General features: G+C 54.2%; 1 protein-coding gene across 6 annotated transcripts in view; it reads left to right on the top strand.

Moving 5' to 3' along the window:
* DMTN (dematin actin binding protein) overlaps positions 1-24,411 on the top strand; it is a 36,632-nt gene extending 12,221 nt beyond the window's left edge. Inside the window, exons 1-17 of one of the 6 annotated variants that reach the window (XM_050940082.1) lie at positions 8,837-9,003; positions 9,534-9,597; positions 10,399-10,455; positions 12,883-12,957; positions 13,448-13,603; positions 13,839-13,883; positions 14,913-15,021; positions 15,437-15,493; positions 15,612-15,764; positions 16,146-16,255; positions 16,515-16,620; positions 17,004-17,068; positions 17,809-17,866; positions 18,030-18,034; positions 19,680-19,739; positions 20,022-20,102; positions 21,496-24,411. In XM_050940082.1, coding sequence (XP_050796039.1) covers positions 10,438-10,455; positions 12,883-12,957; positions 13,448-13,603; positions 13,839-13,883; positions 14,913-15,021; positions 15,437-15,493; positions 15,612-15,764; positions 16,146-16,255; positions 16,515-16,620; positions 17,004-17,068; positions 17,809-17,866; positions 18,030-18,034; positions 19,680-19,739; positions 20,022-20,102; positions 21,496-21,609 — 1,212 coding nt within the window. In that variant the 5' untranslated portion in view covers positions 8,837-9,003; positions 9,534-9,597; positions 10,399-10,437 and the 3' untranslated portion in view covers positions 21,610-24,411. Of the gene's footprint in view, positions 1-2,370; positions 2,538-7,360; positions 7,692-8,815; positions 9,004-9,533; positions 9,598-10,398; positions 10,456-12,882; positions 12,958-13,447; positions 13,604-13,838; positions 13,884-14,912; positions 15,022-15,436; positions 15,494-15,611; positions 15,765-16,145; positions 16,256-16,514; positions 16,621-17,003; positions 17,069-17,808; positions 17,867-18,029; positions 18,035-19,050; positions 19,740-20,021; positions 20,103-21,495 lie in introns of those variants that run through there. The other 5 variants (XR_007772555.1, XR_007772557.1, XR_007772556.1 and 2 more) reach the window with 5 other exon arrangements.
* The last annotated feature ends 967 nt before the right edge of the window (positions 24,412-25,378 follow it).

Raw genomic sequence — 25,378 nt, 5'->3', positions numbered from 1 at the left:
AAGAGACGTGATGAGGAAGGGCGAGGGAGAAAGGAGAGTTGAAATGCTGGGAGGGAGGAGAAGCGAGTGAGAAGGTGAGAGTGGGAGAAGGAAGGAAGAGGAGTGCATGAGCCATGCCTGATACCCCTCCCCCATCTCTCTCAGGCTGTAGCTTCTGGAAGAGCAGGAGGGGCTGCTCCTGCCCTGGCCCCTTGCCCACAGGCTGCTGCAAACTAACATGCTTGGCTGCTGTGAAAAGTCAAACCCCGGATTTCCTGGAGTGGGGGGAGCCGGCCTCCTAAATCACCCATGTCAGCTCTGCTTTGTGCACTGAGAACCTCCTGTCCCCAACTCCCCCCCGCCCAACATTGTGCTCTGAAAGGTTACTGTGCTGGCAGTGCTCAACGCCGCTCTGTTCTCTAATCCTCTTCTGTGTCTGTCCCACAGGCTGGGGAGAGCCTGGGACATCCTACTTGCCAGCCCCTGCCTGGGCACCACCCTGCTGTGCTAGAGGAGCTGGAAATCTGGTGCACTTTCCCCTCCCCAAAACCTTTCTAGGGGTCAGTAGGTTAAAGTGGCCAAATGCAGTGATCTAGCTCTCTATCATCCTTTGCATTCTGGGTTGACTGCATGAGTGAGAAGAGCTTATTTGAGGTAAACTAAAGTTCAGGGATTTTTATTATTTGATTATTATTACTATTATTAATGATGATTATTGGTTATTATTATTGTTATTTGTATCCAGGACTCCAGTTGTGCTAGGTGCTGCACAAACACAGAGGAAAAAGATGGTCCATGCCCCAAAGAGCCCACAATCTGAGTAAAAGCAGGCTAGCAGAGTTTTGCATTTATTTCTGAGCATGATGAAGCCGGGGGCTCTCGTATCTTGTGGCAGTGAGTTCCATAGTCTGGATCCAGCACCAGTCAAGGTTCTGTTTCCCGCACATGAGTCTCCCCCACCGGTTGACAGTATCACAGCTCCACTGGACTGAGGCGGCTGTGGAAGGATGTTCCAGTGGTTTGGTCACTAGTCTAGGATTCGGGCGGGATACCGGTTTAATTCCCTGCTCTGCCACAGATTTCCTGCATGACCTTGGACAAATTGCTTAGTTTTTCTGTGCCTCAGTTCCCCCCCTGTATAGTGGGGATATTAGTACTACCCTGCCTCCCAGGGTTGTGTGAAGGTAAACACCTTTCAGAGTGAGGAGTGCTTGGAGATCTGTGGAAAGGGCTGGGTGTTACTCTTTGTGGGAGGCTGTGGTCATGGGGGAAGAGGCATCTCTCAGGTAGCCAGTGGCAGGCTTTGAATGTCAGGGGAGAGCTCTTGGGCTGAGCTCTATGTTTGTTAGGCAGCCGGTGCAGCTCCTGGTGCTCCTGGGCCATGTGGCTAAGCAGACAGGCTGCTGTAGTTTTCTCGGGGCATGTGGTCTCATACTTACATAGAATAAAGCCTGGAGGTCACCAGTCGTCTCTGTCTCAGAGGACAGGGCATAAGCCTCTGGTCAGTTGCAAAGGGTAATGGGTCACCAACAGCACTGAGGAGCCCAAAGGGGTCCCAAGGCTGCAGATTGGCTGAATCTGAGAGTTGAAGGCTCAGTAATGGGGGTTGCTTGAGGAGAAGGCATGTTCTTCCAGGTGTTTCCCCCTTCCCACCAGCATCACCTCCATCTTGCCTGGGCTCAGCTTTAGCCACGCGCTCTGGGTCCCGCCCAATGCTGATCTCAGCCCACTGCTGGGAGAGCGGGTGACGGGGTTGTGTACCTTGGAGGTAAGGAGCCACAGGGCTGGGTAATGCTGGCACTGCAACCCGCACTGGCTCACCAACTTCCCGGATGGCTTCATGCAGGCATGGGCTCTGGAGAGAATTGGGCATTGCTTTAACTTTCAATTCACACTCTCACCTCCCGTGGATTTGGCTGGCACTTGGTCAAACCCATCAGCACCATAACTCGGGGCTGAGCATGGGCCAGCCAGCCCCAACGTTAACAACCCCGTGCTGCTCCACCCAGCTTTGCTTGGCTTTCAGCTGTTCCTTTTCGGCAACCAGTCTCAGTGCCCAGTCCCTATGGTGCTGGGGGAAGTATGGAATCAGTTTGCTCCCTGGTGCAGAGAGATCTGGATTCCAGCCCCTGGTGGCTCACAGCTGGCCGGTGTGAGAATCCCAAACATGGGTAGGATCCAGCCTTATCTCTGATGGCACCCACAAGCAGCCAGCACGTGTGTACTCAGACTGCCTGCCAAGGAGAGCCTGAGTGGCTGGGATCACTGGCCCAGGGAGATTGGTAGTTGCTATGGAGAGAAAGGCTGCTGATTTGGGCGTTGGCACTGCTGTCTGCTCCAGATAAGCATGTTCTGGTGAAGTGCCCTGAAAGGGTGGGGTCTAGGCCACGGGAGCTGAAGGCAGTAGGTGAAAGGGACAGATTCTTGGGACAGCTACAGCTCTGCCTGCCTCCTCCTCTGGGCCTCTCGTTTCTGTCTACCTGCCTCCTTCTCTTCATCTACAGTGTGTCAGACTCTCCTGTCTGTCTAATCATCACCATGCACATCCTTCTCTCCAGGTATCCTTTTGGCTCATTCTCTCTTTTCGTCTGTCTCTAATCTAGCTGCGTGTCCCTTCCTTGGTCCATCTGCCTGTCTGTATGTCTGTAGTCCAGTTCTTCCTCTCTCCATCTGTCTGGCCGTACATACATGTCCATTCAGGGCATGGGCACAGTGAGTTGGCGGGTGACTCAGGGTGCACGCAGAGCCCAGGTCTGCCTTGTATTGATCTGTTGCTGGCAGGCTAGCAAGTGGGTGGTTTGAAAGGCGTGCAGCCCAGACGCTGTTGTTGCACAAGGGAGAGTCTGAAATGTTCCTAAGCAGTTGCCATGTCTCCGAAGGAGCCCACCTTTCCCTTGATGGGAAGCGGCTATTGGCTGCTTCCAGCCAGGACCTAGTTAAGGGTCCCAGGGGACCCAGGGAGGGAGTGAACCACTGGGTAAGGGCATGGGGAATGGGTCTGATGGGAGCTGGCAGGCACATGGGAGGCAGCCGGGGATGGAGAGCAATGTTTTTGGTGATTATTTTGGATAATGTGATTATCATCTAAAAATACCCACGGGTCTGCCTGTTGGTGAGGGCCAAGCAGCTGCTTTTGACAGTTTTGTCAAAATGTTCCAACTCAACCAGATGTGACTTCCGTGACTCAGCATAGATCGTTGCCTGGCCGAGCTGTGAATGGGGGTGAGGTGATTCCAGCCTGCATGCAGCCTCCTCCGATGCGCCCGAGCATTGCTCACTGCTCCCAGCATGCTGATGTTCCCCTGGGCTCCATATAACTGCCCAAGACTTGCTCCTCCTTCCATGGCCTCCTTTCCTCACCCTGATTTCCTTCCTGCTATGCTCCCTGGCACATAAGAATACCTGTCATCACACTCTGGAATAGTGGCTCATCCCCAATTTTTGTGCCAGACATGGACCACCTGGGACATGTTACCCCAAAGGCAGTGCCCTGCACTCACTTGGAACATCCATGGAGGAGCAGAGCATTCTGCACCTCACATGGAAATAGATATGGTGTTACATTGAAGTGTGTGATGTACCATTGACTTGCACGGATCACCCCAGTGTGTGTGTGGGACATGGCTTAATGTGGATCATCTCCAGTTGATATGTGGCTTTCCAGAGATTCTCCCCAGTGGATACCTGGGATGTGGCTTCACGTAGATCTTTACCATTGAATACACAGGATGTGGCTTTATGTGGATTGTCCCAAGTGGATACATGGGACATGGTCTCATGTGGATTGTTCCGAGTGGCTACATGGGACGTGGCTTCACATGGTTTGTTCTTATTGAATACATGGGATGTGGCTTTATGTGGATCATCCCCGGTGGATATGCAGGACATGGTTTCCTGTGGGTCATCCCCAGTAAAAACATGAGATATGGCTTCACGTGGATTATCCTTAGTGAATATGTGGGACTTGGCTTCAAGTGGATTGTTGTCGTTGAACACATGGGTAGTTGCTTCGTATGGATTTTCCCCAGTAGGTACATGGGAGGTGGCTTCACATGGAGATCATTCCCATCGAATACATGGGATGTGGCTTCACGTGGATCTTCCCAGGTGAATGTGGCTTTATGTGAATCTTCTTCATACGCTACATAGGACCTAGCTGATAGTTAGGTTGGGTATGGTTTAGCTAAACAGGGTGTGAAATGTGCTTACATCAATCTCCTGCTCCCATCCTGTGGATTTCCAAGTATACTACTTGCTGCCAAGCATCAGGAGAACTTAGGCTCATCCATGGGGGTGGTACAACGGACTGGGAAATCCATGAGACCAGGGGCAGCTCTAGGTATTTGCCACCCTAAGCACGGCAGGCAGGCTGCCTTTGGCGGCTTGCCTGCGGAAGGTCCCCGGTCCCGGGGATTTGGTGGCACGCCTGCGGGAGGTCTGCCGAAGCCGCGGGACCAGCAGACCCTCTACAGGCATGCCGCCGAAGGCAACCTGCCTGCCGCCCTCGCAGCAACTGGCAGAGCGCCCCCCGTGGCTTGCCGCCCCAGGTAGGCGCTTGACGTGCTGGTGCCTGGAGCCAGCCCTGCATGAGACTTGCACTCAACAAGGCTATGACCAGGACATTTGTGGTTCCTGAGATTCCAGTGCACAGTGTGTCCCCTTGCAACTGGCTGTCAGCTTCCACCTGATCCCTAATCCCCTTTACAACGGGCAGCCTGAGATTTCCAAGGGATCTTCTTATCTGCTAACAGCAAATCCCAGTGTCAGAAGGAGCAGGGCCTCTGCTGAAGCCATTCCCAGAGAGTCAGGGACTCCACCCCTGGCTTTGCCTGCAGCGGTGCCTGTGGAAAGTCTGAGCTCATGTATCCTGTGCTAGTCAGCTACTCAGCCGGCCTGGTCCCTACAATACATCCTTATCTAGTGTCCCTCACGCTCCCTGCTGTGCAGGGCTGCCGCACAGAGAGACAGAGGCTTTCACAAGCAGACGAAATAGTCCTTTGCCCTTCCTGGTGCCATCCATTGAGGATTTCGATGCACTTTACAGGCACTCATGAATTAAGGCTCACAGCCACATCCCTGGGAAACATCCATCCCCATTTTATAGATGGGGAATCCCAGACACAGAGAGGGTCTGGGTGCAGCCCCTGGGAAAGGGAGAAGAAGTGGGGCTGGATTTCTGTGCCCACCTGGAATGGGCTCTGGGTGTGTCTGCCTGGTCAGAGGAGAGCCAGAGCTGCATTTCTACCTCTGCTAGCCTGGATTCTGGCAACACAGCACCAAACCAAAGGGTTATTTGGAGTGTGTTTGTGGCCCAGAGGCAGAGAGATTCCCAATGAGATTGATGAGCCCGGATGGTGACTATGTCTCCTGGAAGAGAGATCAGGGTGACATATCATGCCAGCTTGATTTCCTGGGGCTGGAGGAGGCTCAGCCTTTGGGGGGACCTTAGTCCCTCCCTTCTTCCATTTCTAGAAGTAATGGTTTAGTGCTTTAAGCCTCAGGTTTGAAGCCCCAGGGCTCCTCAGAATTAAAGGCTAAATGCCCTGCAGAGCCACTTTAGCTTTTCAGAATTCCATGGTAAAAAAAACCCGATGAGCCCCATGAACTTGTTGCATGTGAGCTTCTCCTGGAACAATGAGCTCCTGTGCAGGTTTTCAAGATTCTCATTATACAGGGGTATAATGCACCTTGGTCCCAGATAGCACTGCTGTGCCGTGAGCTGCATGTCACCCCTCCGGCCCACCCCACCGCCACCCCAGAGGTGGCCGCATCTCAGAGTCCCATCAGGGTGAAAGCTGCTATGGAAACAAAAGAGAGGGACTCAGCGCAAGACAGTGTAGACGCTCCCCATTCGGAGTATGAGGATTGTTTGCTCTCTCCCTACTCCTGCCCTAAAGGAGAATTTCAGAGAAAAGCAAGAAACCTGTAAAAGAGGGGAATACAATCCCTCCCCCCATCCCATCCCGCCCCAGCCCCTTCTGTACTGGGTTCTTTTCCTTCCCAGAACTGCACGGCTGCTTGTTAGCGCTCCAGGGCCATAGGCTAAGTGCAGCCAGACTGCTGCCCTTACTCCCCACTGGGACCTTCTCAACCCAGCATGCTGGCTCGGACAAAAGGCTTAATTAACTCTGCTCTGATTGTCAGTGCCAGGTCAACAATCGCCTGCGATAACAGGCCTCGGAGCTGGGCCCCGACACAGGACCACCTGCCCGAGGCAGGGCAGTGGGGGAGACAAACTCCTGCTGAGGAAAAGCCAGACGGAGCAGAGCCTGTTCGACTCCTCTGGGCTGAGGGAGGCTGAGGCCTCTGAACAACAAACCCATTGTTCCCCCAGCTGGAGGACAGGACTTAGCTACAGGGCTTAGCTACCGCATCGGCAGCTGGGGATGGCAGGTGAACAGGCCTCCTGGGCAGCATGCTTCAGGTGGCATTGCTGGGGGAGTCCCGTCCAGACTGTCAGACAAACGCCAGCCTGTCCCAAGCCATGGCTGGGAGGAGGACCAACCCCTGAGGGGTCTTGGCATGTCTGGTCTGCTCCGCGCCTGTTATAAACTCCCAGCATGAAGGAAAGGCAAAGGTCCTCTGACCTGTTGTCAGGTAGATTGAGGCAAGGCCTGTGCTTGTGCTGATTGGCTCAGAGCATGGAAAGTGCTTCATTCTCACGAGCTCTCAGCATCGAGCCCTGCGCTTTTTTGGATAATCTGGGCCCAGGCCTCCAGATCTCCATGTAACCAGAATGAACCCTCACAAGCCCCTGCACTAGGTCTGTGGTATCATGGAGAAATGGAGGAATGGAAGGAAAGAGGCCACTGATTTTGAGTGCCTCGGGGTTTCACCAAACAGCTTCCGGGGCTACTGCCAAAAAGGTTGACCTGCTCTGGGTCACCCCACAAGCCTGTGTCAAAGGCTCCTGGGGGATCCTGGTCCCTTTGCTGAGGCCACAGGGCTGTTTTCATGTGTCCTCTGACAGCTGTAGAATTGTGCTTCGTTTGGATGCTGGTTCCCAGAGTTTGGAGAAGGATGGTACTGGATAAAGGCTCCTCATTTTGGTCCCTAGCAGGTCCTGCTGATCCCTCCCTCCCGGAGCCTCAGCAGCTGGTGGCTGCTCTGAAGACCAGAGCAGATGGAACCCAGGAAAGATGGAGCATATCGAGTCTCTCCCTTAGAGGTGGCACATGCGCCCTCTCCCCTGCTGTGAGCACTGACAGACTGGCAGCCTTTTGCAGACTAGGGGGCAAGGAGTGGGGGAGATGGAGGTGTGTGTAATAACTGGGCAAATCACCCCCCGCCACAGCCTGCAACACAGGGAGACTAGAGACTGCTCCAGAGTTGGATTACTCTGTTCCCCGCTCGCCTGGCCTGGTGAGACCAGGCCCTGACTGCAAGGATGTGTTTTCCAAGCAGTGGGTTGTGGGAGATATTGATCAGAGATGTCTTCAGCTGGCAAGTACATCTGGAGGGCGAGGTTTGGGTTTCAGCTCTCAGGACAGAAAGCAGACCGGGGAGATGGGGGCTGCAGAGGTCTGGTATTTGGAGACGCCACTTGTGGGGCTGATAAGGTTCTGGCTGGGAGCGGGCTTGCCGCATAGCTCTGTCATGCCCTGCCTCCCCGTGTGAGAGGTGCCCAGATGGTGGAGAGGATGCACCAGCACTCAGAGATGGATCAGAACGAGAGCCGGTAGTCTGATCCACTCCCAAACTCCACGGCTCAGGTAAAATGGGATCCACGTCAGAAGTGCACCTCTGGTTGTGCAAGATCCAAACCTATTGATAAGGCTTTGCACTCTCCCGAACAGCCCTGGTTTTGCCCATCTCTGCCTGGCTATTAACCTGGGGGTATTGAGAGGTTGGTGGTAGCCCCTGAGGGGGATGATGCTGTAAGGGGGGCAGAATCCAGACGCTGGGGGTATCAGAGCCCCACGAAGCGGGGACTGGAGACATCAGTAGGCACCAGGGTGGCACAGTAGAGCCTAACACCTGCCTCACCCCATCTCCCTCGCCCGGGTGCTCGGTGTGATGGGGGCTTGTCCAGAGAGAGAAGGGACTGACTCACAGAGAGCAGAGAGGATTTCCCAAAGGAGGGGCAGCAGGAAGGGACTCCCTTTTGCAGGAGTGGGGTCAGCAATCCGGCCCTGCATGTATCCCCTGCAGCAGTGATTAATTTGTAATGAAAGAGGTGCCAGGGCTCAAGCAATTTTTTTACTTTCATAACTGATGTAGCAGGCCCAGAATTGCCGGGGCAATGAACTGCCAGGCCCAGAGGTGCTGGGGCTCAGCCCTGGCAAGCTCTGGCACAAATTAAGCACTGCCCCGAAGGCCCCTGCCCCACAGAAGTGCCGGCTGCACCATGGTTGTGGAATGGGCTGATCTGCTCCCCAGCTGTCTGTCCGCTGCTCCAGGGACTTCCTGGAAAGCCCTTGTTGACCGGACTTTATAGTCGGAGGTGGGGAGAGCTGGGCAGGGCTGGGTAGGCAGATCGAGCCCGTCTGTGTCATTGCTGAGAGCTTGGGAGGCATCCAAATGCACTCTCTGTCACTTACCATTGTCCCAAGAACAATGGCTCAAAACAAGTGCAATGATCCCACCGCTCGTTGCATGGAAAGACTCAGCAGTGGCTGGGAGCCCAACTGGCTGAGATCACTGCAGGCTCACCTGCGCTTCAGGTCCTCCCTGGCCACACCCTGAAGCGGTAGAGCCATCACTTGGTGTCCTGGGCTCTGAGCAGGCTGTGTGTGCTCCAAGCCATGCCATCTCCCCTGGGCAGGCTGCGCATGTTAGCTCAAAACCGGGGCTAACTAACAAAAGTAACTGTAAATGGGAACTCATTATTGAGCAGGTCTGTTTCCAGTGGGGTCCTGCAGGGATTGATCTGTTCTTGGCTCTACACTATTTAACATCATTATCCATGGCCTGGAAGAAAACATAAAATCATCCCTGATAAAGTTTGCATATGACACAAAGATTGGGAGAGTGGTAAATAATGAAGAGGATGGGTCACTCATAAGGGACAATCTATATTGCTTGGTAAGCTGGGCGCAAGCAAACAATACACTTTTCAAAAATGGAACTGTATACATCTGGGAACAGTGTGCCACTCCGCCATGCCATGTGGGAGACTCGGGCGAAATTCCTGCAGGAAGAGGTTCCCACCCTGGGCCACGCAGGACGCTGGCTAGCTCCCCAGTTCAGGTCTTTTGCTCCCTGGGTGGGGAGCGCTGCACTGCTTTAGGGAAGGGGAAGCTTGTCCCTGCTTAATAGCGCCTGCTCTGGCCATTGAAGAAGCTACACTAGCTCCCAAGGGCACCCCATACAGGGAGGGTGCTGGTCAGCTGGTGGGGGAAGCAGGGGTCTGAGGGTGGCAGAGGTTTCAGTTTCCCCTCATCTGACATGTGGTTCATATCCATCTCCCTGGGTGTCTGCATCCAAGCTGCTCTGGCTGCAGAGACCGGACTGTGGGAGAGGCGGTGTGTGGGTGGGTGTGAAGGGAGAATCAGCACGCCGTGTCTGGTGTGTGGAAGGATCTCACCTCTCCCCATCTCTATTCCTCATTGCAGAGGGAGCATCTGACCCACAGCCCAGCCTAGGAGCCCAAAGGGATGTGGAAACACAGAATCACTGGTACGTAAACCGCTCATCAGCATCTCCCCACCTGCCAGGAGAGATGGGCCAAACCTAGAGTTGTGTATCCAGCTCTCCCAAGCCCTCAGACTCAGGAGACAGTGGGGCCTAGATCAGAACCGCCCTGGTTCTGGCTCCACAAGCCTTATCCCCCCACCCCATTCCCCTTCCCAGCTTATCCCCTCTCCACTGGGCAGCCCCCTGCTGAGCCTGCTGATGAATATTTCAGAGCCCTGCCGTGTGCACCTCACTTTGCATTAGCATCAGATGCCTGAAGGCGGCCAGCTTGGCCCAGTAATGGGACAAGATGAGAAGCCCAGGGGAGCTGGGGTGGGGGGCTGCAGATCTAAGGAGCTGAGAACCGGACATTGCTCAGTGGCTGCATACAGAGGCCCCCTCCCCCTCCCTGATGGGTTTGATCTAAACCTCTCAGAGCCTTGATTCCTCCCCATGTACGCGCTTTCCGGGCTCTCCCTCCTTTATTCCTCCATCCCCAATTCACTATGGCAGTGTGCTGGATGGACCAGCCCTCGGGGATCATTGCAGACTCCTGTCCCCACTTGAGACAGGAGCAAAGGTCTAAGTGGCAGCTTCACTCAAACAGATCTGCCAGGCAAAGCCCTGGCATCAGCTTTGTGCTACGACTGGGCAGTAGGGCAGCAGGCTGTGTGTCCCCCCCAAGCTGCTGCCAGGACCTGGGGAGGCTGGCAGCTCACCCTTTGGAATCCTAGCAGCAGGATGCCTTTGCCCAGGCTGATTGCTGCTAACGAATCTTCCTTCTTCATCCCCCCATCCCCACAGGACTCTGTGCATGACCCAGCCCTTCCCACAGGCGACGGAATGGAAAGGTTACAGAAGGTAAATGAACTGGGTTAAACTCTTTAGGGCTTTGCTTTGCAACTACCCCAGACACCCTGGTCAAGGCATGGTGTGGGGGAGGGGGTGCGATGTGGAATATATTGGAATGCAGGAGGCTTTCGCCTCCAGGGGGCCACTTCAAGCCCACCCCATCTCTGTTTGTGGGCCTTGTGCCACTAACTGGTGGGTCTCAGTTTGCTCACTAGCAGACAGGTGTCCACAGCACAGAGTCGCTGGCACCAGCAGGCCCCATAGTTGGCAATCTCTGCAGAGAGATCAAGGGCCCCACCTGCTGCTGCAGGGAATGCCAAGATGCATTGGCAAAGGGCAAAGGAGCCCTCACTATACCTGCTCTGAGGGGGTGCAGTGGCAGAAGAGAACCTGGGAGCATCCCCTGCCCGCTGCCATGCCAGGTGACAGGCAGGTGTCAGTTTCTGAGCAGGACAAGCGGTGAGCTGGCAAAGGCCGTGCTGGGCCCTTCTGCACTCAGCACTGCAAGGGCCACGCAATTGCATGCTGTTAATTGCAATCACTGGATGCTTCTGAGGAGCTGGGGTATGCAGTTGCTGTACAGGAGAGCAAAGGAGCAGGATCTATTCTTCACCCATCTCCATGCTCTGTCCTAGGGGCTCCGCCCCTTACTAACTGGAGTTTGGACAGACAGCACCACCTAGTGCTTACTGCAGCTGTCATGGACACATCTGCTGAAGCTGCTGGCAGTGCCTACCTGGGCACAGCATTGCCCCCTGCCCCAACAACATGACTCCCATTTGGGCTGCAGAAGTTGGAGACCTAGCTGTGCTGTATGGGGCAGGAGCTGCAGATTTCCCTCAACTTGCGTGGCAACTCCTGACCTGGACCGGTTGAGTTTTAATTTCTAGTTGAATGTGTTTTGTGTTTTGGGAGGAGCTGCAGTTCATAACCATTCTCCACATTAAAGATGAATTGTTCCCTGAGTCTCAACCTTCCCCACACACCCCATGAGTCTTAGGAACACAGGGACTGCCAGACTGGATCAGACCTGTGCTCCATTTAGTCCAGTATCTGTCTCTAACAGTGACAAGCACCAGCTGCTTCAGAGGAAGGGGAAAGAAACCCCAGGGGACAATTATGGAATAACCTACTTACATGGAGAGGGTCCAGAGAAGAGCAACAAGAATGATTAAAGGTCTTGAGAACATGACCTATGAAGGAAGGCTGAAAGAATTGGGTTTATTTAGTTTGGAAAAGAGAAAACTGAGAGGGGACATGATAGCAGTTTTCAGGTATCTAAAAGGGTGTCATCAGGAGGAGGGAGAAAACTTGTTCACCTTAGCCTCTAATGATAGAACAAGAAGCAATGGGCTTAAACTGCAGCAAGGGAGATTTAGGTTGGACATTAGGAAAAAGTTCCTAACTGTCAAGGTAGTTAAACACTGGAATAAATTGCCTAGGAAGGTTGTGGAATCTCCACCTCTGGAGATATTTATGAGTAGGTTAGATAAATGTCTATCAGGAATGGTCTAGACAGTATTTGGTCCTGCCATGAGGGCAGGGGACTGGACTCGATGACCTCTCGAGGTCCCTTCCAGTCCTAGAGTCTATGAATCTATGAAGAGGGAAGATTCTCCCTGACCCTCAACAATTAGAGGTTGTTTTGTGCCCTGAAGCAGGAGGGTGTTTGTATTCCCCCTATTTCCTCCTGTCTAATGTAGCCGTGGGTGTTCTTGTGACTCATATACAGCTCCAAGCCTTTTTGAATGCTGTTGTGCTCTTGGCCTTGATAGTATCTAGTGGCAGTGAGTTCCAAAGGTTTATAGCCCCCCGCCCCCATATCCTCAGTCAAACCTGAGAGCACGTGTAGGCAAGAGAATGCCAAGGAACGGGGATCTCAGAGGGCTGATGTCCTTCTGGATTTCCTAGGTCCTGCTCTGAAGATCAAGGCCCTCGTCTCTGAGAGTCAGTTCCACTGATCTCCAGCCCTTTATACAGGTGCAGCGGTGGGAACACACACACACACCACACAGGTACACAAGCACACTTGCACATGCACGCACACACACAGTTGCACATGCATACATACATGCGTGCAGACACATACACACACAAAATCCGGGTGCAGGTGCTCCCACACACACACTATTCTCAGCATCATGGACTTCCCCCTCCAAAGCCATATCTAGCTAAATGGTGCTAAACTGACATATCCAAAACGCACACCCATATAATATCCAGCTAGGCAGGGAGGGGCTGTTGGCTTTGATGCTGTAATTCCCACCTGCAAGGGAGTGAGGTTCATCAGATGACTGCTTCCCTTGGCATGGCTGCCTCTCTGTGTGCCTCTCGGGGGGGGCTTAGCTGCATTTTCTCTTGCCTTGCCCTGTCGGCTGCATTGATGAAGCCAGCGGCAGAGAAGGAAACTCACAGAGGTCTCTATCTCCTTTTCAGCAATCTTTGACCTCCCCTGGGAGCGTCTGTTCCTCCCGCGGGTCCAGCGTCCCAGGATCGCCCTCCAGCATTGTGGTGAGTGCAGTTCATGTCACATCTCCCTTTTGGGGGGTCTCGAAAGCACCCAAACTCCATGTGGACAGTGTAACATAGCAATCAGAGCAAGGTAATGGGAGTCAGGACTCCTGGGTCCTGTTCCTGGCTCTGGGAGGGGTATATCGTTTAGTGTTTAGAGCAAGGGAACTTAGGACTCCTGAGTTCTCTTCCTCACTCTGGGGAGGAGTCTGGTCTAGTGCTTAAAGTAAGAGAATAGGAGTCAGGTGTCCTGGATTCTAATCCAGGCTCTGACCTGCTGTGTGACCTTGGGCAAGTCCCTTCCCCTTTTCTGTGCCTGTGTTTCTCCATCTCTAAAAATGAGGAGAACAATCCCTTCCTAATTTCCAGATGGGCTGGGAGGCCTCAGCTCTATGTGGGAAAGAGTTGTGGGCCCTGCCCTGCACTGGGAGAAGCTCAGACGTCTGCCTGAGGCTCTTCTGGTTGAGAAGGAGCTTTTCCTTCTTCACAGGCCAGAATGGACAATGAGGTTCTGGGCTATAAGGACTTGGCGGCCATTCCCAAGGACAAGGCGATCTTGGACATCGAGCGCCCTGACTTAATGATCTATGAGCCCCATTTCACCTACTCCCTCATGGAGCATGTGGAGTTGCCGAGGAGCCGAGAGGTGAGGGTGTCTTGGGTGGGGCATGGTCCTCTGTGTTCGTTCCCTCTCTGCCAACCCCCTATCAATGGCTGAGCCAATGTAAGCTCTGCGGGCAGCTCCCATCCAGCTAAGAGGAGATGCTTGCACCTTGCTGGGCTGCAGGACAGGGATGTACCAGAAATCTTTACTGCATATCCCAGTGGTTGCAGGATGAGTCAAGTAAATGGCATCTGTCTCTCTGTGCTTCCTTCCACAGCGGTCCCTGTCCCCCAAATCCATCTCTCCTCCTCCTTCTCCAGAAGTGAGTATTGCCACACCTTGCCTCCTGCTTAGTTCTCTGTAGGCGTCTCTTGCTCACAGGCAACAGAAACCCACAGAGCCTGAGGTCCTACCAGCTTCCCCCACAATGTGCCCTGTATTTTAACAATCGTGCTCTCACTCCTATCACGAACACTCAGGAGACTGGGGGGGTGGGCTCTAGGGGGGTCTACACTGCATTGAAACCTGAGGCTAAGTGACCTGGGTTTCCAACCCCAGCCATGCTAACACATCCATACTGCACTGGGCAGACCTTCTGCCTTGGGTCTGCTGCTTGAGCTGTGTCCACACTGCTCAATGACAGAGCTTGGACTGAGACTCGGGCTCGGATCCACCCCCCAGTAGGGTCCCAGGAGTGCAGACAATTTGTGTGCAAATGGAAGGGGGCTTGGCTCAAACCTGGGCTTAGTGGCTGGTGTAGACATACCCTGGGAGAGCCTCTGCAGGGGGAAGGTGTTACTGGGACAGATGCCAGGATTGGTGCCTGACGCTGCCTGGCTGACAGATCAATGGATGAGTGGATCCATCTTTTCCAAAGGCTACTTCCTCACTGGCTCATCAAATGGCTCCTCCACTGTCCACACACCATGGCTGTGTCTTGAGCATCCGCACTACTGGCTGAGATGAGATCAGCTAGCCCAGGAGCTCAGCGGAGTCAGAATCCAGGGGCTTAGGTTGCACTTGGACCCTGATTGAATTGAACAAGAGAGTTTTAGAGGCTGGATTAAACTAACCAGCCCTGTGAAAGATGAGGGAGATGTACAGCTGGACTTCCAGTATGCCTTGGGGCCAGCTTCACCATGTCTTACCATTCCAAGCAGTGTCAGCCTTTCCTGAGAGATCCGGGAGAGTTTTCCCTCCCAAAAGGTGGGATTGAACTTTGAGATGCAGTCTGGGCTTGGCAGTTAGGTCTCTGTCTGAGCAGGCAGCATGGGCCACTGTCAGAGACAGGTGCATGGGGTGCTGGTCTGTCCCAGGGTAGCAGCTGCTCTGACACTGGCTCTGTTCACAGGTCATCCGGGACTGGATGGAAAACAAGTCCCTAGGAAGTGCCTCCCAGGCAGCTAGTCGCCGGACCAGCAGCACAGCCCGGAGCGGAGTGCACCACTTCCACCGACCTGGTACGGCTCACATGCTGTCTGGGGCTCTCCAGGGCTCCCTGCATGGGTGCAAGGGGAACAGGACCCCAACTTCAGGGCCACACACCACACTGAAACCCTAACCAGAGACCTAAGACCAGACCCTGCTCCCTGAACCCCCACCCTCCCTGCTGGAGCCAGCACCTGAACCCAACTGGGGGACTGGGACCCACTTGTCCTTCCTCCAGGACCCCACCAGGAGCAGGGTGAGTGCTGTTCCGTATACCCACAGAGCAGGGACAGCAGGAGGGCGAGCCTCCCCCACCAGCGGGCCCCACCTCCTCTAGGAGTGAGACAGAAGCTCAGCTGTGGCAGTGGCGGTGGTGGGGCTGGCTCACTGGGTTGCCTGCTCCTTCAGTGGCATTTCTCACCCTCCTGTTCCTCTCCCCTCCTCCAGAGACCAACACCATGGAGTTGAACATATACAAGAAGCCGCCGATCTACAAGCAGAGAGGTGAGCGCGGCTGCTTCCCCACCCCGGCCTTTGGGTGTTGAGTTGGGACATTTGGGGGAGTGGGCGCAAGGAGACGGGGAAGCCAGACCTCAATTTTCTGTCCCTCTGTCTATTACAGAGCCCTCGACGGGAGCCCCACAGAGCAAGCACATGATAGAAGACCAGATCATTGAGTGCTCCAAGTTCCCAGCAGCCCAGGCCCCAGACCCCAACCAGCCAGCCAAGATCGAGACAGATTATTGGCCCTGCCCTCCCTCCCTGGCAGTCGTAGGTAGGTGATGGCAAGGTGTTTTACCTGCAGCTGGGCTACTCCTATCAGCCCCCCCACACACACACACACAAGCTGAGCGGGGTCAGTACTGAGATGGGAAACCACCAAGGAAAGCTGAAGTGTTGCTTCTGAGTCAGCACCGACACCCCATTATGGTGACTGAGGGGGCTGGGCAGATGGGACATACAGCCAGGGCCCTGACCGCTTGTGGTCATGAAAGATCCCCTGGCACGTTTTGCTAGCCCTGGTGCTGGGGTGATTCATTCTGCCTCCCTGAATTTCCCCAGCGGGGAAAGGATCCAGCCACCCTCTATCTCTCTGCCCCCTTGATTCGGAGTCTTGCTCTTGCCCTGTACCTTGACGCCCTCTTTGGGTCCCCAGAGAAGGAGTGGAGGCAGCGGATGGCCTCCAAGAAAGGCATGGAAGAAGAGGAGGATCTCACGGAGGAAATGACTAACCTGCGTGAGCTACAGAAACAGGAGCTGAGTAAGGTAGGATGACCTTGGAGGTGCAGGGGCTCCAGGAGTGCTGAGTCCTGGACCAGGCTGGGACTGGAGGGGGCTCCAGCTTGGAGGATGCTGGGTTTTGATGGGGGCTGCTCCCTGGAGGATGCCGGGGTTGGAGAGGGTTCTGTGCCCAGGTGGATACTGGAGCTGGCGGACGGGGGCTGTGCTCTGGAGCATGCTGGCGCTGGAGGGGGCTGTGTCCCAGCACTGAGTCCTACCTGACCATAAGTGCTCCTTCTCCTAGGTCACCTCAAACCTCGGGAAGCTGATCCTGAAGGAGGAGATGGAGAAATCTCTTCCCATCCGGAGGAAAACCCGCTCGCTTCCAGACCGAACGCCCTTCCATACCTGTGCGTGGGGCCAGGCAGTGACCCAGACATGCCCTCCTCTCTTTTTCCGCCTCTCTGATGCTGAGATCCTCCCCCTAGGCCTTTCCTGGCATCCATGAGAGCAGCATCCATTTTAAGTCGATACCCTGACAAGTGACATTGTTTTGGTATCGTTCCAGGTGTTGGTTTTATTTAAATATTGTTAGTGGCTGGGAGTGGAGTAGCCGAGAACTCCCTCTAGGCAGCTCTCCTGTCCTGCTCCATGCAGCACCCCCTGCTGGGAGAGGCCGGGGCAGGAACCATGGGGCGCCCCCCACCCCGGACCATCCCCTGCACTGCTTTATATGAGGATTGCTGCAGGAACAGTCAGCCCAGAGGTGACGCTGACTCTTGCTCTTTTTCAGCTCTACACCTGGGGAATTCCAGATCCTCCACCCTTCCTGCCTATGGGAGAAGTACCCTCATCAGGGTAAGTGCAGTTCCCCACTTCACTCTCCCCTTGCCTGTTGTGTCCTTGGGAGTTTGGTGTTTTCCACATATTGTTCTTATCGGTTCAGATGGTGTTCAGGTCCAAATGGTGCCAAACTGAACCACTCTACCTGGGTTGGGATCCAGCTGACAGTGCCCGAGAATAGCCGTGGCTGCTGATAATGTACCAGGCTGGGCTGTGTACCCCTGGGGGTAATGTCCTGGGCTGGGACAGTCAGGAAGAGGGGTTACCCAGAACTGAGAGCCAAAGCAATTCAGCCAGTGAGAGCAGCTGGCTCACTGCCCTGCTGGTGAGGGGACCAGGGCCTTATGCCTTTGGGCCACTGGTTCAAATCTGGCCTGTGTCAGCAATGATTGAGAGTCATTACCAGTTTGTGGCTGTTCAGAGTGTGAAATGAGTTTGTTGGGTCTCAGTCCAGCCCCAGTCAGACAGATCTCCTTGGCACCAAAACCACTCAGACTCCACTTTTCTCCCTGGAGGTGTCCTCTAGGGCAAGGTGGAGGGCAATGCAGGGGGAATCTTGCTGGGTTGCGCCCTGGGATGCAGCTACTCTGTGGGTACAGAGGGCCTCTTGTTCTTGGGGCTGTCAGTCTGGCCCTTCTCACCAGCTTCCAGCTGCTTCTTGTGTCAGTCTAGGAGGCAGTTTCTATCCAAGCTCCCTGCCTCACTGAGAGGCACTGCTGCCCTGGTAGCTGATGCTATCTGATTTCCTTTTGCAGCTGCAGTCAGCAGAGTTCAGCCCAGCCAGCAGCGAGAAGGGGAGCCCAGGTAAGAGGAGCACATGGCACAAGGGACAGGCACAGGGGAGATGTGTGTCTGGTCTGGTCTGGTCACTCGACCCAGAGAGGCCATTCAGAGTCATCAGCATCAAACTCTTGCTCAGCTTAGCTGGGCCTGTTGGCCTGATGGGGGCACTGTGATGGGGGCACTGTGGGGGCAGCTGGCGTGAATCAGTGCAGCACCCCGGCATCGATGGAGACACACGGGTTTACACTAGCTAAGGGATTCCGGCTCATCCGTGCCCCTCATCCCACTGCTGATGAGCTCTGTGTCCAGTGCTCTCTCTTCATCTCTCACCCAGCCGCACAGGATGCTGACAATAGCTGCCCCCACTTATGATCCTTGGGAGGGACAGGTGGATTTGTTCTGGGTGGCCTCACGGCATCAGAGAGGGCTGGAGACAGAGTCCTGCCCCTCCAGGGCACCAGTTTAAATTAGGCCTGGGATGGTAGCGTGCATGAGCCAGTATCTGACAGCTGTCGAGAGGCCCTTAGTGAGTTGCCAGGTCTGGGTCCACTTCTCAGCTGCAGTATCCACCTGACAGCTCCAGCAGAGAGGCCAAGGACTGGCTGGCTGGTGGGAGCGCCTTCCCCCCTCACCCCTAGACATCGGGGCACGACACAGTAGCTGGGCAGGGTGTGGGGGAAGCCTGCCCAGCCGCTGCCATTCTGTGCCTGTTTGGGGGGCTTTGCTCCCCCGCCTGTCCCACACTAGCTTCATGCAGGGTGTGCTGCAGACCAGATGTGACCCCCGTGCTGCTGGGATGGGCTGTTACTCACGCCAATGGGGTCAATGCTTAGCCACGGCAGCGAGGGCTTTGCAGCCAGGCCTTGAGTGGCCGTTGTCCATTATCTTTTGATATTAGGAATTCCAAAGCTTTGTGCAGCCCACAAAGGGCAAAATTGATACCTCTCCACTCCGTGTAGACAGAGAAAGCAGGCAAAATCCTCAGCTGGCGTAAGTTCCATTGCATCTGTGGGCCAGATTCCCAGCTGTTGTAAAACCCACAATACTTCCATTGACCTCCTGCCGATTTCCACCAGATGAGGATCGGGCTCCTTGTTCTAAATGAGTTGGGACATGCAGCCCCTGCATGCAGCTGGGGAGTCGGGGGAGGATGGAGTCCTAGAGGAATGGCTGGAGCTGGGGTTCTCTAACCCCCTTTTCTTTGTATTTTGCAGACCTGCAGGTAAGCGGTCGCCCTGCCGCTGGAGGGGAGACACTGGAAGCGGTGATGTATCTTGGGGAAGGCGGGGCAAGTGCCCCTCCCTTCCATTGCATGCTCAGCCTCTCCCAACCTCAAGTGGCTGGCACCAGCTGCCAGACAGATAGAGCTCAGTGGTGCAGGGCTGGTGCTGAGACTCAGACAGGACCAGTGAGAAGGACAGGGACTGGAGCAGGGCAGCAGGGAAGGGAGTGGGGTGGCAGCACCAGAGAAGGAGAGAAGGGCAGGCTGAGGAGACAGAGGAACCCAAAGAGGCAGGATGGGGAGGGATTGTGGGAAAGGATGTGGGATGGAGAGTGGGAGAGAGGTGTGGGAAAAGAGAGACAGAGATTTAGGATCTTGGGTGGGGGCAGAGAGACAGTAGAGACACAGGGGTTTAGGAGCTCCAGGTGGGGAAGAGAGAGACAGCAGAGATGTGAGGGTTTAGGAGATTGAGTGGAGGCAGAGTGCCACTCTCTCCAGTGCCTAGGCTGAAGCCCATCACCCTGCTGTTTGTTCAGGTTCTTTGGGGGAGGTGGTGGGGATTTGGGTGTAGGAAGCCCTGTATGCATGCCCAAGACTGACGGGGGGGTTTGCTGTCTGCAGAATGGCCAGCGGGGGAGGATGGACAGAGGGAACTCCCTGCCCAGCATGCTGGAGCAGAAGGTAAGAGCTGTGGCTGGGGGGTCTGCAGGCCCAGGGCGAGGATGCAGGGTGTCCCAGCCATAGGATGGGATGCTCACATATTCGCCTTGTTACATGCTTCCGGTTGGCTGGCTGGGGGGCGTGGGGTAGCAGACATGCCCTACTGCAGGCTTTCTGTGGGTTGTGGAACATGCCTCATTGCAGGCTGAGCTGCGGGTGTGGGGTGGGGATGGGATGCAATGGGGAAAGGGACAGGCATTTTAATGAACCCCGTTGTTTAACTGTGTTGTTCCTGGCTCTCAGATTTACCCCTATGAGGTGCTGATGGTGACGAACAGGGGTCGTGTGAAACTGCCTCCAGGAGTGGACAGAACAAGGCTAGAGGTACGGACAGGGGATGGGGAATCTTGCTGGCCCCTGCAGTGTCTGGGCCCAGGGGAGGGAGAGGGGCCAAGGAAATGACTGCTGACAGATCCTAGGGTGGGGTGGGGGGCAGTTCAGGGTAAAACAGCTGGAGAAATACATAAAGGAGAAGGGGAGAGGGAAGAGAGAGTTAATGCTTTATGACCCCTGGACTTAGAGCACCACCTGCTGGCACCCCATCCCCAAGCTGCCCTCCCCTGCTGCCCCTCTCCTGCGCTCCCACAAACAGCCCTGGGTATTTCATTCTCTTGTACCAATGCTAAAAGTGGAAGTTAATTCGATTAGAAAAGGAGGGAGCCAAGCTCTTGCCCCACGGCTACATGGGGTGGCACCGGCCAGAGGGCCCCAGGCACAGCAGACTCCGTGGCCCGCACCTAGAGTGGGCACATGCAGTGTGAGGTCAGGGTTCAGCCAGCAGGGAGTGGGCAGCATCTGCTGGAGCCCGGAGGGAAGCTCTGGCATTCAGGCCTGTTCTCCACACCACGTGGCAGTGGGTTAACTGAAGGCATGATGTTAAACCAAGGCGACTCTGGGCCTGTCTGTGCTGCAATCAGAAGCGTGACTGCAGCAGGCATAGATCTCTCTGAACTAGCTTTGATCTAGGTACCAACAGTAGTGAATCTGTGGCAGCACAGGCTGTACAAGCCCTCATGGGGCAAGCTAAACAGCTGTAACCAGTTTAAAGGTAATAATAAGAGAGTCTATACTGGGCATAGCATTGGTTTAATTAAATCATTTTTAAACTGATTTATGTTAAACTGATGCAACTTCTGTGTGTAGACATGTCTAGTGTGAGGGTTTGTATTAGGACTGGATGGGAAACTGATTTTCCATCTTAGGGAAAATTCCACCATTTCAGAAAAAAAATTCTATACCAAAACACAACGAAAACAAAACATTAGAAATTTCTTGAGAAATGAAATACCAGTTTTTTGTTTGTTTGTTTTGCGTTGATCAAAATGTTTTGTTTCAATAAAATGGTTTCATTCTGATTTTGATTTTTTAAAATATTGTATAAATAAACAATATTTGAAAGGAAAAGTTGTTTCAAAATGGAAAATTGAATTTCCCCTCCCTGCAAAATGCAGTAGTACATGCACACGTGTGCTCACATGTGCACACTGATCTGGCACAGAGACATATACACACAAACTGACCTCACACATGTGCATACACACTGATCTGGCATTTACACACAGGCACTGATCTGGTGCACGCGCATACACACACACACAGATTTTGTGTGTACACACATATACTCACACAGACACTCACACACACTCTGATCTGGCACATGCACACACACACAAGCAGAGTGACTGGTGCATAACACCCACTGTTTCTATCTCTCCAGAGGCACCTGTCCCCAGAGGATTTCCTGCGTGTCTTCGAGATGTCCCTGGAGGAGTTCAGCAAGCTGGCCCTGTGGAAGCGGAATGAGCTGAAGAAGAAAGCTTTCCTGTTCTGAGCCGAGTGCCCGGCCTGAGCCAACCCTAGCCGTGATCTCAGTTAGTGTCAAACACAATCTCGCATCACAGCTGCTTTAGGGCTACTGAGCCAGTTTTAACACCTGCCTCCCCTCCCCAAAGCCCCTCAGGCACGTTGATCCCTCATTCCCAGTTTTGCCTCTTACTGAGGGATATCAGAGAGCCTCACCCTGCCCAAACCTTCCCCCTCCAACACGCCCAGGGGAGCGCTGGCAACGCTGGTGGGCTACTCAGTCTGGGTCAAACCTCTTTTAATGGAGCCAGGGGAGGGAGAGTTGAACAAGTGGAAGAAGGAGCAAGCAAACCCTTGTCAGCCAAGGTCCCTGGGCTGGGTGATGTGTAGGGGCTTATCGGGGGCAGGGCATCAGTGTCCCTCTTTGCCTGTTGGGGTCGCAGCTGGTTCAGCCAGGATGGGAGCCATAGCTACTGGAGGGGGCTCTGGCAAGGACCCTGGCTCAGCTTGGGCAGTGGACAGGACAGGGACACACCATAATGCTCGGTTGCTGGACGCATGCTGGTTTAGGTGTAAGGGAAGTCGGGGCTGCTTCTACCTTGCTGCTGGGCCCTGACTGGCTCCCCCACTTCAGGACCCTGCACCCAGCCTTACTGCTTATCTCCGGGCCAGCCTCCCTCCCTGTCAACACTGGGCAGGGCGCATGTATACATCTGATTAGCTGTAACCCTGACATGGGCCATGGGGGCTGCCGAGTGTTGCCATGGCTGCGTTTCTGAGTGTCCTGTCAGCAATGGGGTTGCCAGTTGCCTAGAGTAGGCTCCAAAGAACCATGATCTTCATTAGCAGCCACTCCCCATAGACCCACCCACAGTCGGGGCCCCATCCTCATAATCAAACGCCCTTCAGTGGAGCTGGGAGGGGACACAAGAGCCTCTCGTTGGAGAGAAACTGGAGAATCAGAACTAACCCTTCTGAGGTCATCTCTGTCTCGCTCTTGCTCGCTCCTGGCCTCCCCCTCCCCACTCCCACCATCCCTCCCCCTAAATTCAATCCCTAGGTGGACTTAACCGAGCACCTCCAAGTTCTCAACCCAATGGCCCAGGCTCTCAAACCACAGAGCTCCCCACTAAGCTACAGCCCCAACTCCCCACCCCTTGAAGCTGCCTCTGGGGGAGAGTTGCTCTTAGCTCAATTGTTTCAGGCCTTAGTAGTTGATGATTTTGCTCCTGCCCCTTTGTGGAGCCTCAGTCGAAGCCCAGCTGCTGCCCCGCCAAGCCCAAGGCCTTTCCCCAGGTTTAACAGAGGAGTTTGCCTGAGCAGTGAGAGACTCAGGGCTTGAGGCTGGAGCCTAAAGGCAGCCCATCACGTTCTCTCCAGCCTGGCATGCAATCTCTGGCAGCCATCCCACTCTGTCCCCCTCAGGGCTCCCAGCTAGGATTTCCCCCTCCCTGTGTACCTCGTGGGGTGCAATAACCCTCTGCTGTGAAAACCACACCATCAGTACACTGCAACAAACTGCAGGCTGTCCCTTGGTGACATGCCAGGTGAGGTCCGACTCTGGCTTCCCAGCCGCAGTGTGTAACCAACCAGGGCTCAGACAAGCCAGCTCTCACTATGCCCAAGGATGGAATTTCATCAGGTAGTGACAATATTTTAGAGCCGGTGCGGGTGAGGGGATGCCTGTGTCAGTGCTAGGTGAAGGAGCAGAGAGGATGCCAAGGCAGGGGGCTCTGTGCAGCTGCCTCAGTAGCTAGGAAGTGACCAGCAGAGACTGATGTGGTGCCGATCCCTTGTGGACCTCGGCCTCATCGCCAGGCCCTGGAGTTTGGAAATAATCACCCAAGATTGCTCTACATCCTGCACACAACCCTGCCCAAGCCCTGTCCTCCGCACACTTCAGAGAGCAGTGTGTCCTGGAAAGGGCAGGAAACGTACCAGTATCCTGGGGGGTTGTTCCACGCCATGCTTCTTGTTTTCCAGAGGGCGAGCTCAGCTTGCAGCCCAGCTGCACTCCCTACCCACCTCAGAGCCACCTCTGAGATCTCTCAACCAAGCAAAGGTTGGTTGAGAGATCTCAGCCGGGAGAACCTTCCTTCCACACAGGGCATTGATCAAAGGGGATCCAATGAGCCTATGTTTGGATCAGCTGGCCTGTTTCGGGCAGACTCTTACCCAGCAAGGCAGGAGCGTTCTAGAGGGGTGAGCCATGCTTTTCTCTGAAACATCAGGTGTTGGCAGGATATTGGCCTGACAGCCCGCCCCTGCACATGGATGTCCGTGGGAGCTCCCTATGTGGGGCACATGCAGGACAGTCTAGTGGTCTGATCACCCATCCCATCTGGGCTACAGCACTTTACATGCCTCTAGGAACAAACCCAAAGAGCTAACAATTTCCTTTGCTTTGGGGGTCTTTTTAAAAGTCAAAATAACCAGCGGTCGAATAGGGGAACTGGCCCATTAGCCAAACGATTTCCTGGTCTGCTGCTCCTCTCAGTCCCCTTTCTGGGTCCTTTTTCTACTGTGCCCCATGTCTGCTTTGCAGTGCTGGCCTGAGACCCACCCCCTGCGCTTTCCCTTTCCAACCACTGCCCCACCACTACACTCTGTTGGGATGTAAAGAATGTAATTTATTGGGAAATCCCTGGCCCATACTTGCCTTTCACTGCTACTTATACGACATATCTATAAATATATATATATAAATATGGATTTTTTTCTGATTTGAATACAGTGATTCCCCTTTCTCTGTTTATTTTTTGCTGGTGTCGGAGATTCCACGTGAGAGTGATTTTTTGCTTATAATTAAAGGTGAAATGGCTTTATTCAACACCCACCTCTGCTGATTTTTATTCCTGTTCGCTTTAGAGTGGTGTTAAATAGCATTTTGCATCTTCCAGACAAGGGCTGCAAAGTGGTTCACAGGCCTTAAAAAATTCAGCCTCACCTCCCAGGAGGGGATATTTGTAATTCAGTGTTACAGGTTGGGAAAGCGAGGTCCTAAGAGGAGGGACTTGCCCAAGATAATGCAGTGTGTCAGAGTCAGGAATTGCACCCAGGAATCTGAGCTACTCATTTTCTCTGTTCTGGCCACTAAACTTTATGTAGCGCCAAGAGCTAGGAGTAAAAACCTAGGAGTCCCTGATTCCTAATCTACTGCTCTAAGCACTAGGAAACACTTCCTTTTAGGCCACCGACCCCCTAGGCTTGAGAGCCAGAACTGCAGTCCAAGCCATAACACTGCTATTTTTAGCATGCTAGCTCAAGCCCCACTAGTCTACCTGGGCTGGAAGGCTGGCTCCCAGCTGCAATGTAGATGCACCAGAAGTGTCCAGTTATTAATATTGATCTCTTGCCCTTTTCACTGTTTCCCATCTGGATGCACTTCCCAGCTGTTAGCGAGTTAAGTCTCACAACCTGTTTCCCCCCTCCACCCCTACACACATGCAGGGTACATCTGCACTGCACAAAACCCATGGCAGACACTCTTAGAACCCGGGGTCAACTGAACTGACTCAAGCTGGTGAGGCTCACACTATGTGACTACGGGGTTAAAAGGAGCTGTGTAGATGGTCCTGCTCAAGCTGTGAAACCTGGCGGGGGTCCCTGTGAGTACCACCATTTCCATGTCACAGGCACAGCCCCGGGAAGTGACTTGCCCAAGATCACAGAGCAAGTCAACGGCAGAGCCAGAAAAATGAACCCAGGTGCCCTGCCTCTCATTCCTTTTGGACCCGGTTTTCCCAGGCCCATGCTAACGCATTCTGCATGCCACAGCCCTTCTGACTCGGGACTGG

Source organism: Gopherus flavomarginatus, chromosome 2, assembly GCF_025201925.1.
Source record: "Gopherus flavomarginatus isolate rGopFla2 chromosome 2, rGopFla2.mat.asm, whole genome shotgun sequence".
In the NCBI taxonomy this organism is placed as follows: domain Eukaryota; kingdom Metazoa; phylum Chordata; order Testudines; family Testudinidae; genus Gopherus; species Gopherus flavomarginatus.
The sequence above is the reverse complement of the archived record's forward strand: the minus strand, read 5'-3'. Positions and strand labels throughout refer to the sequence as shown.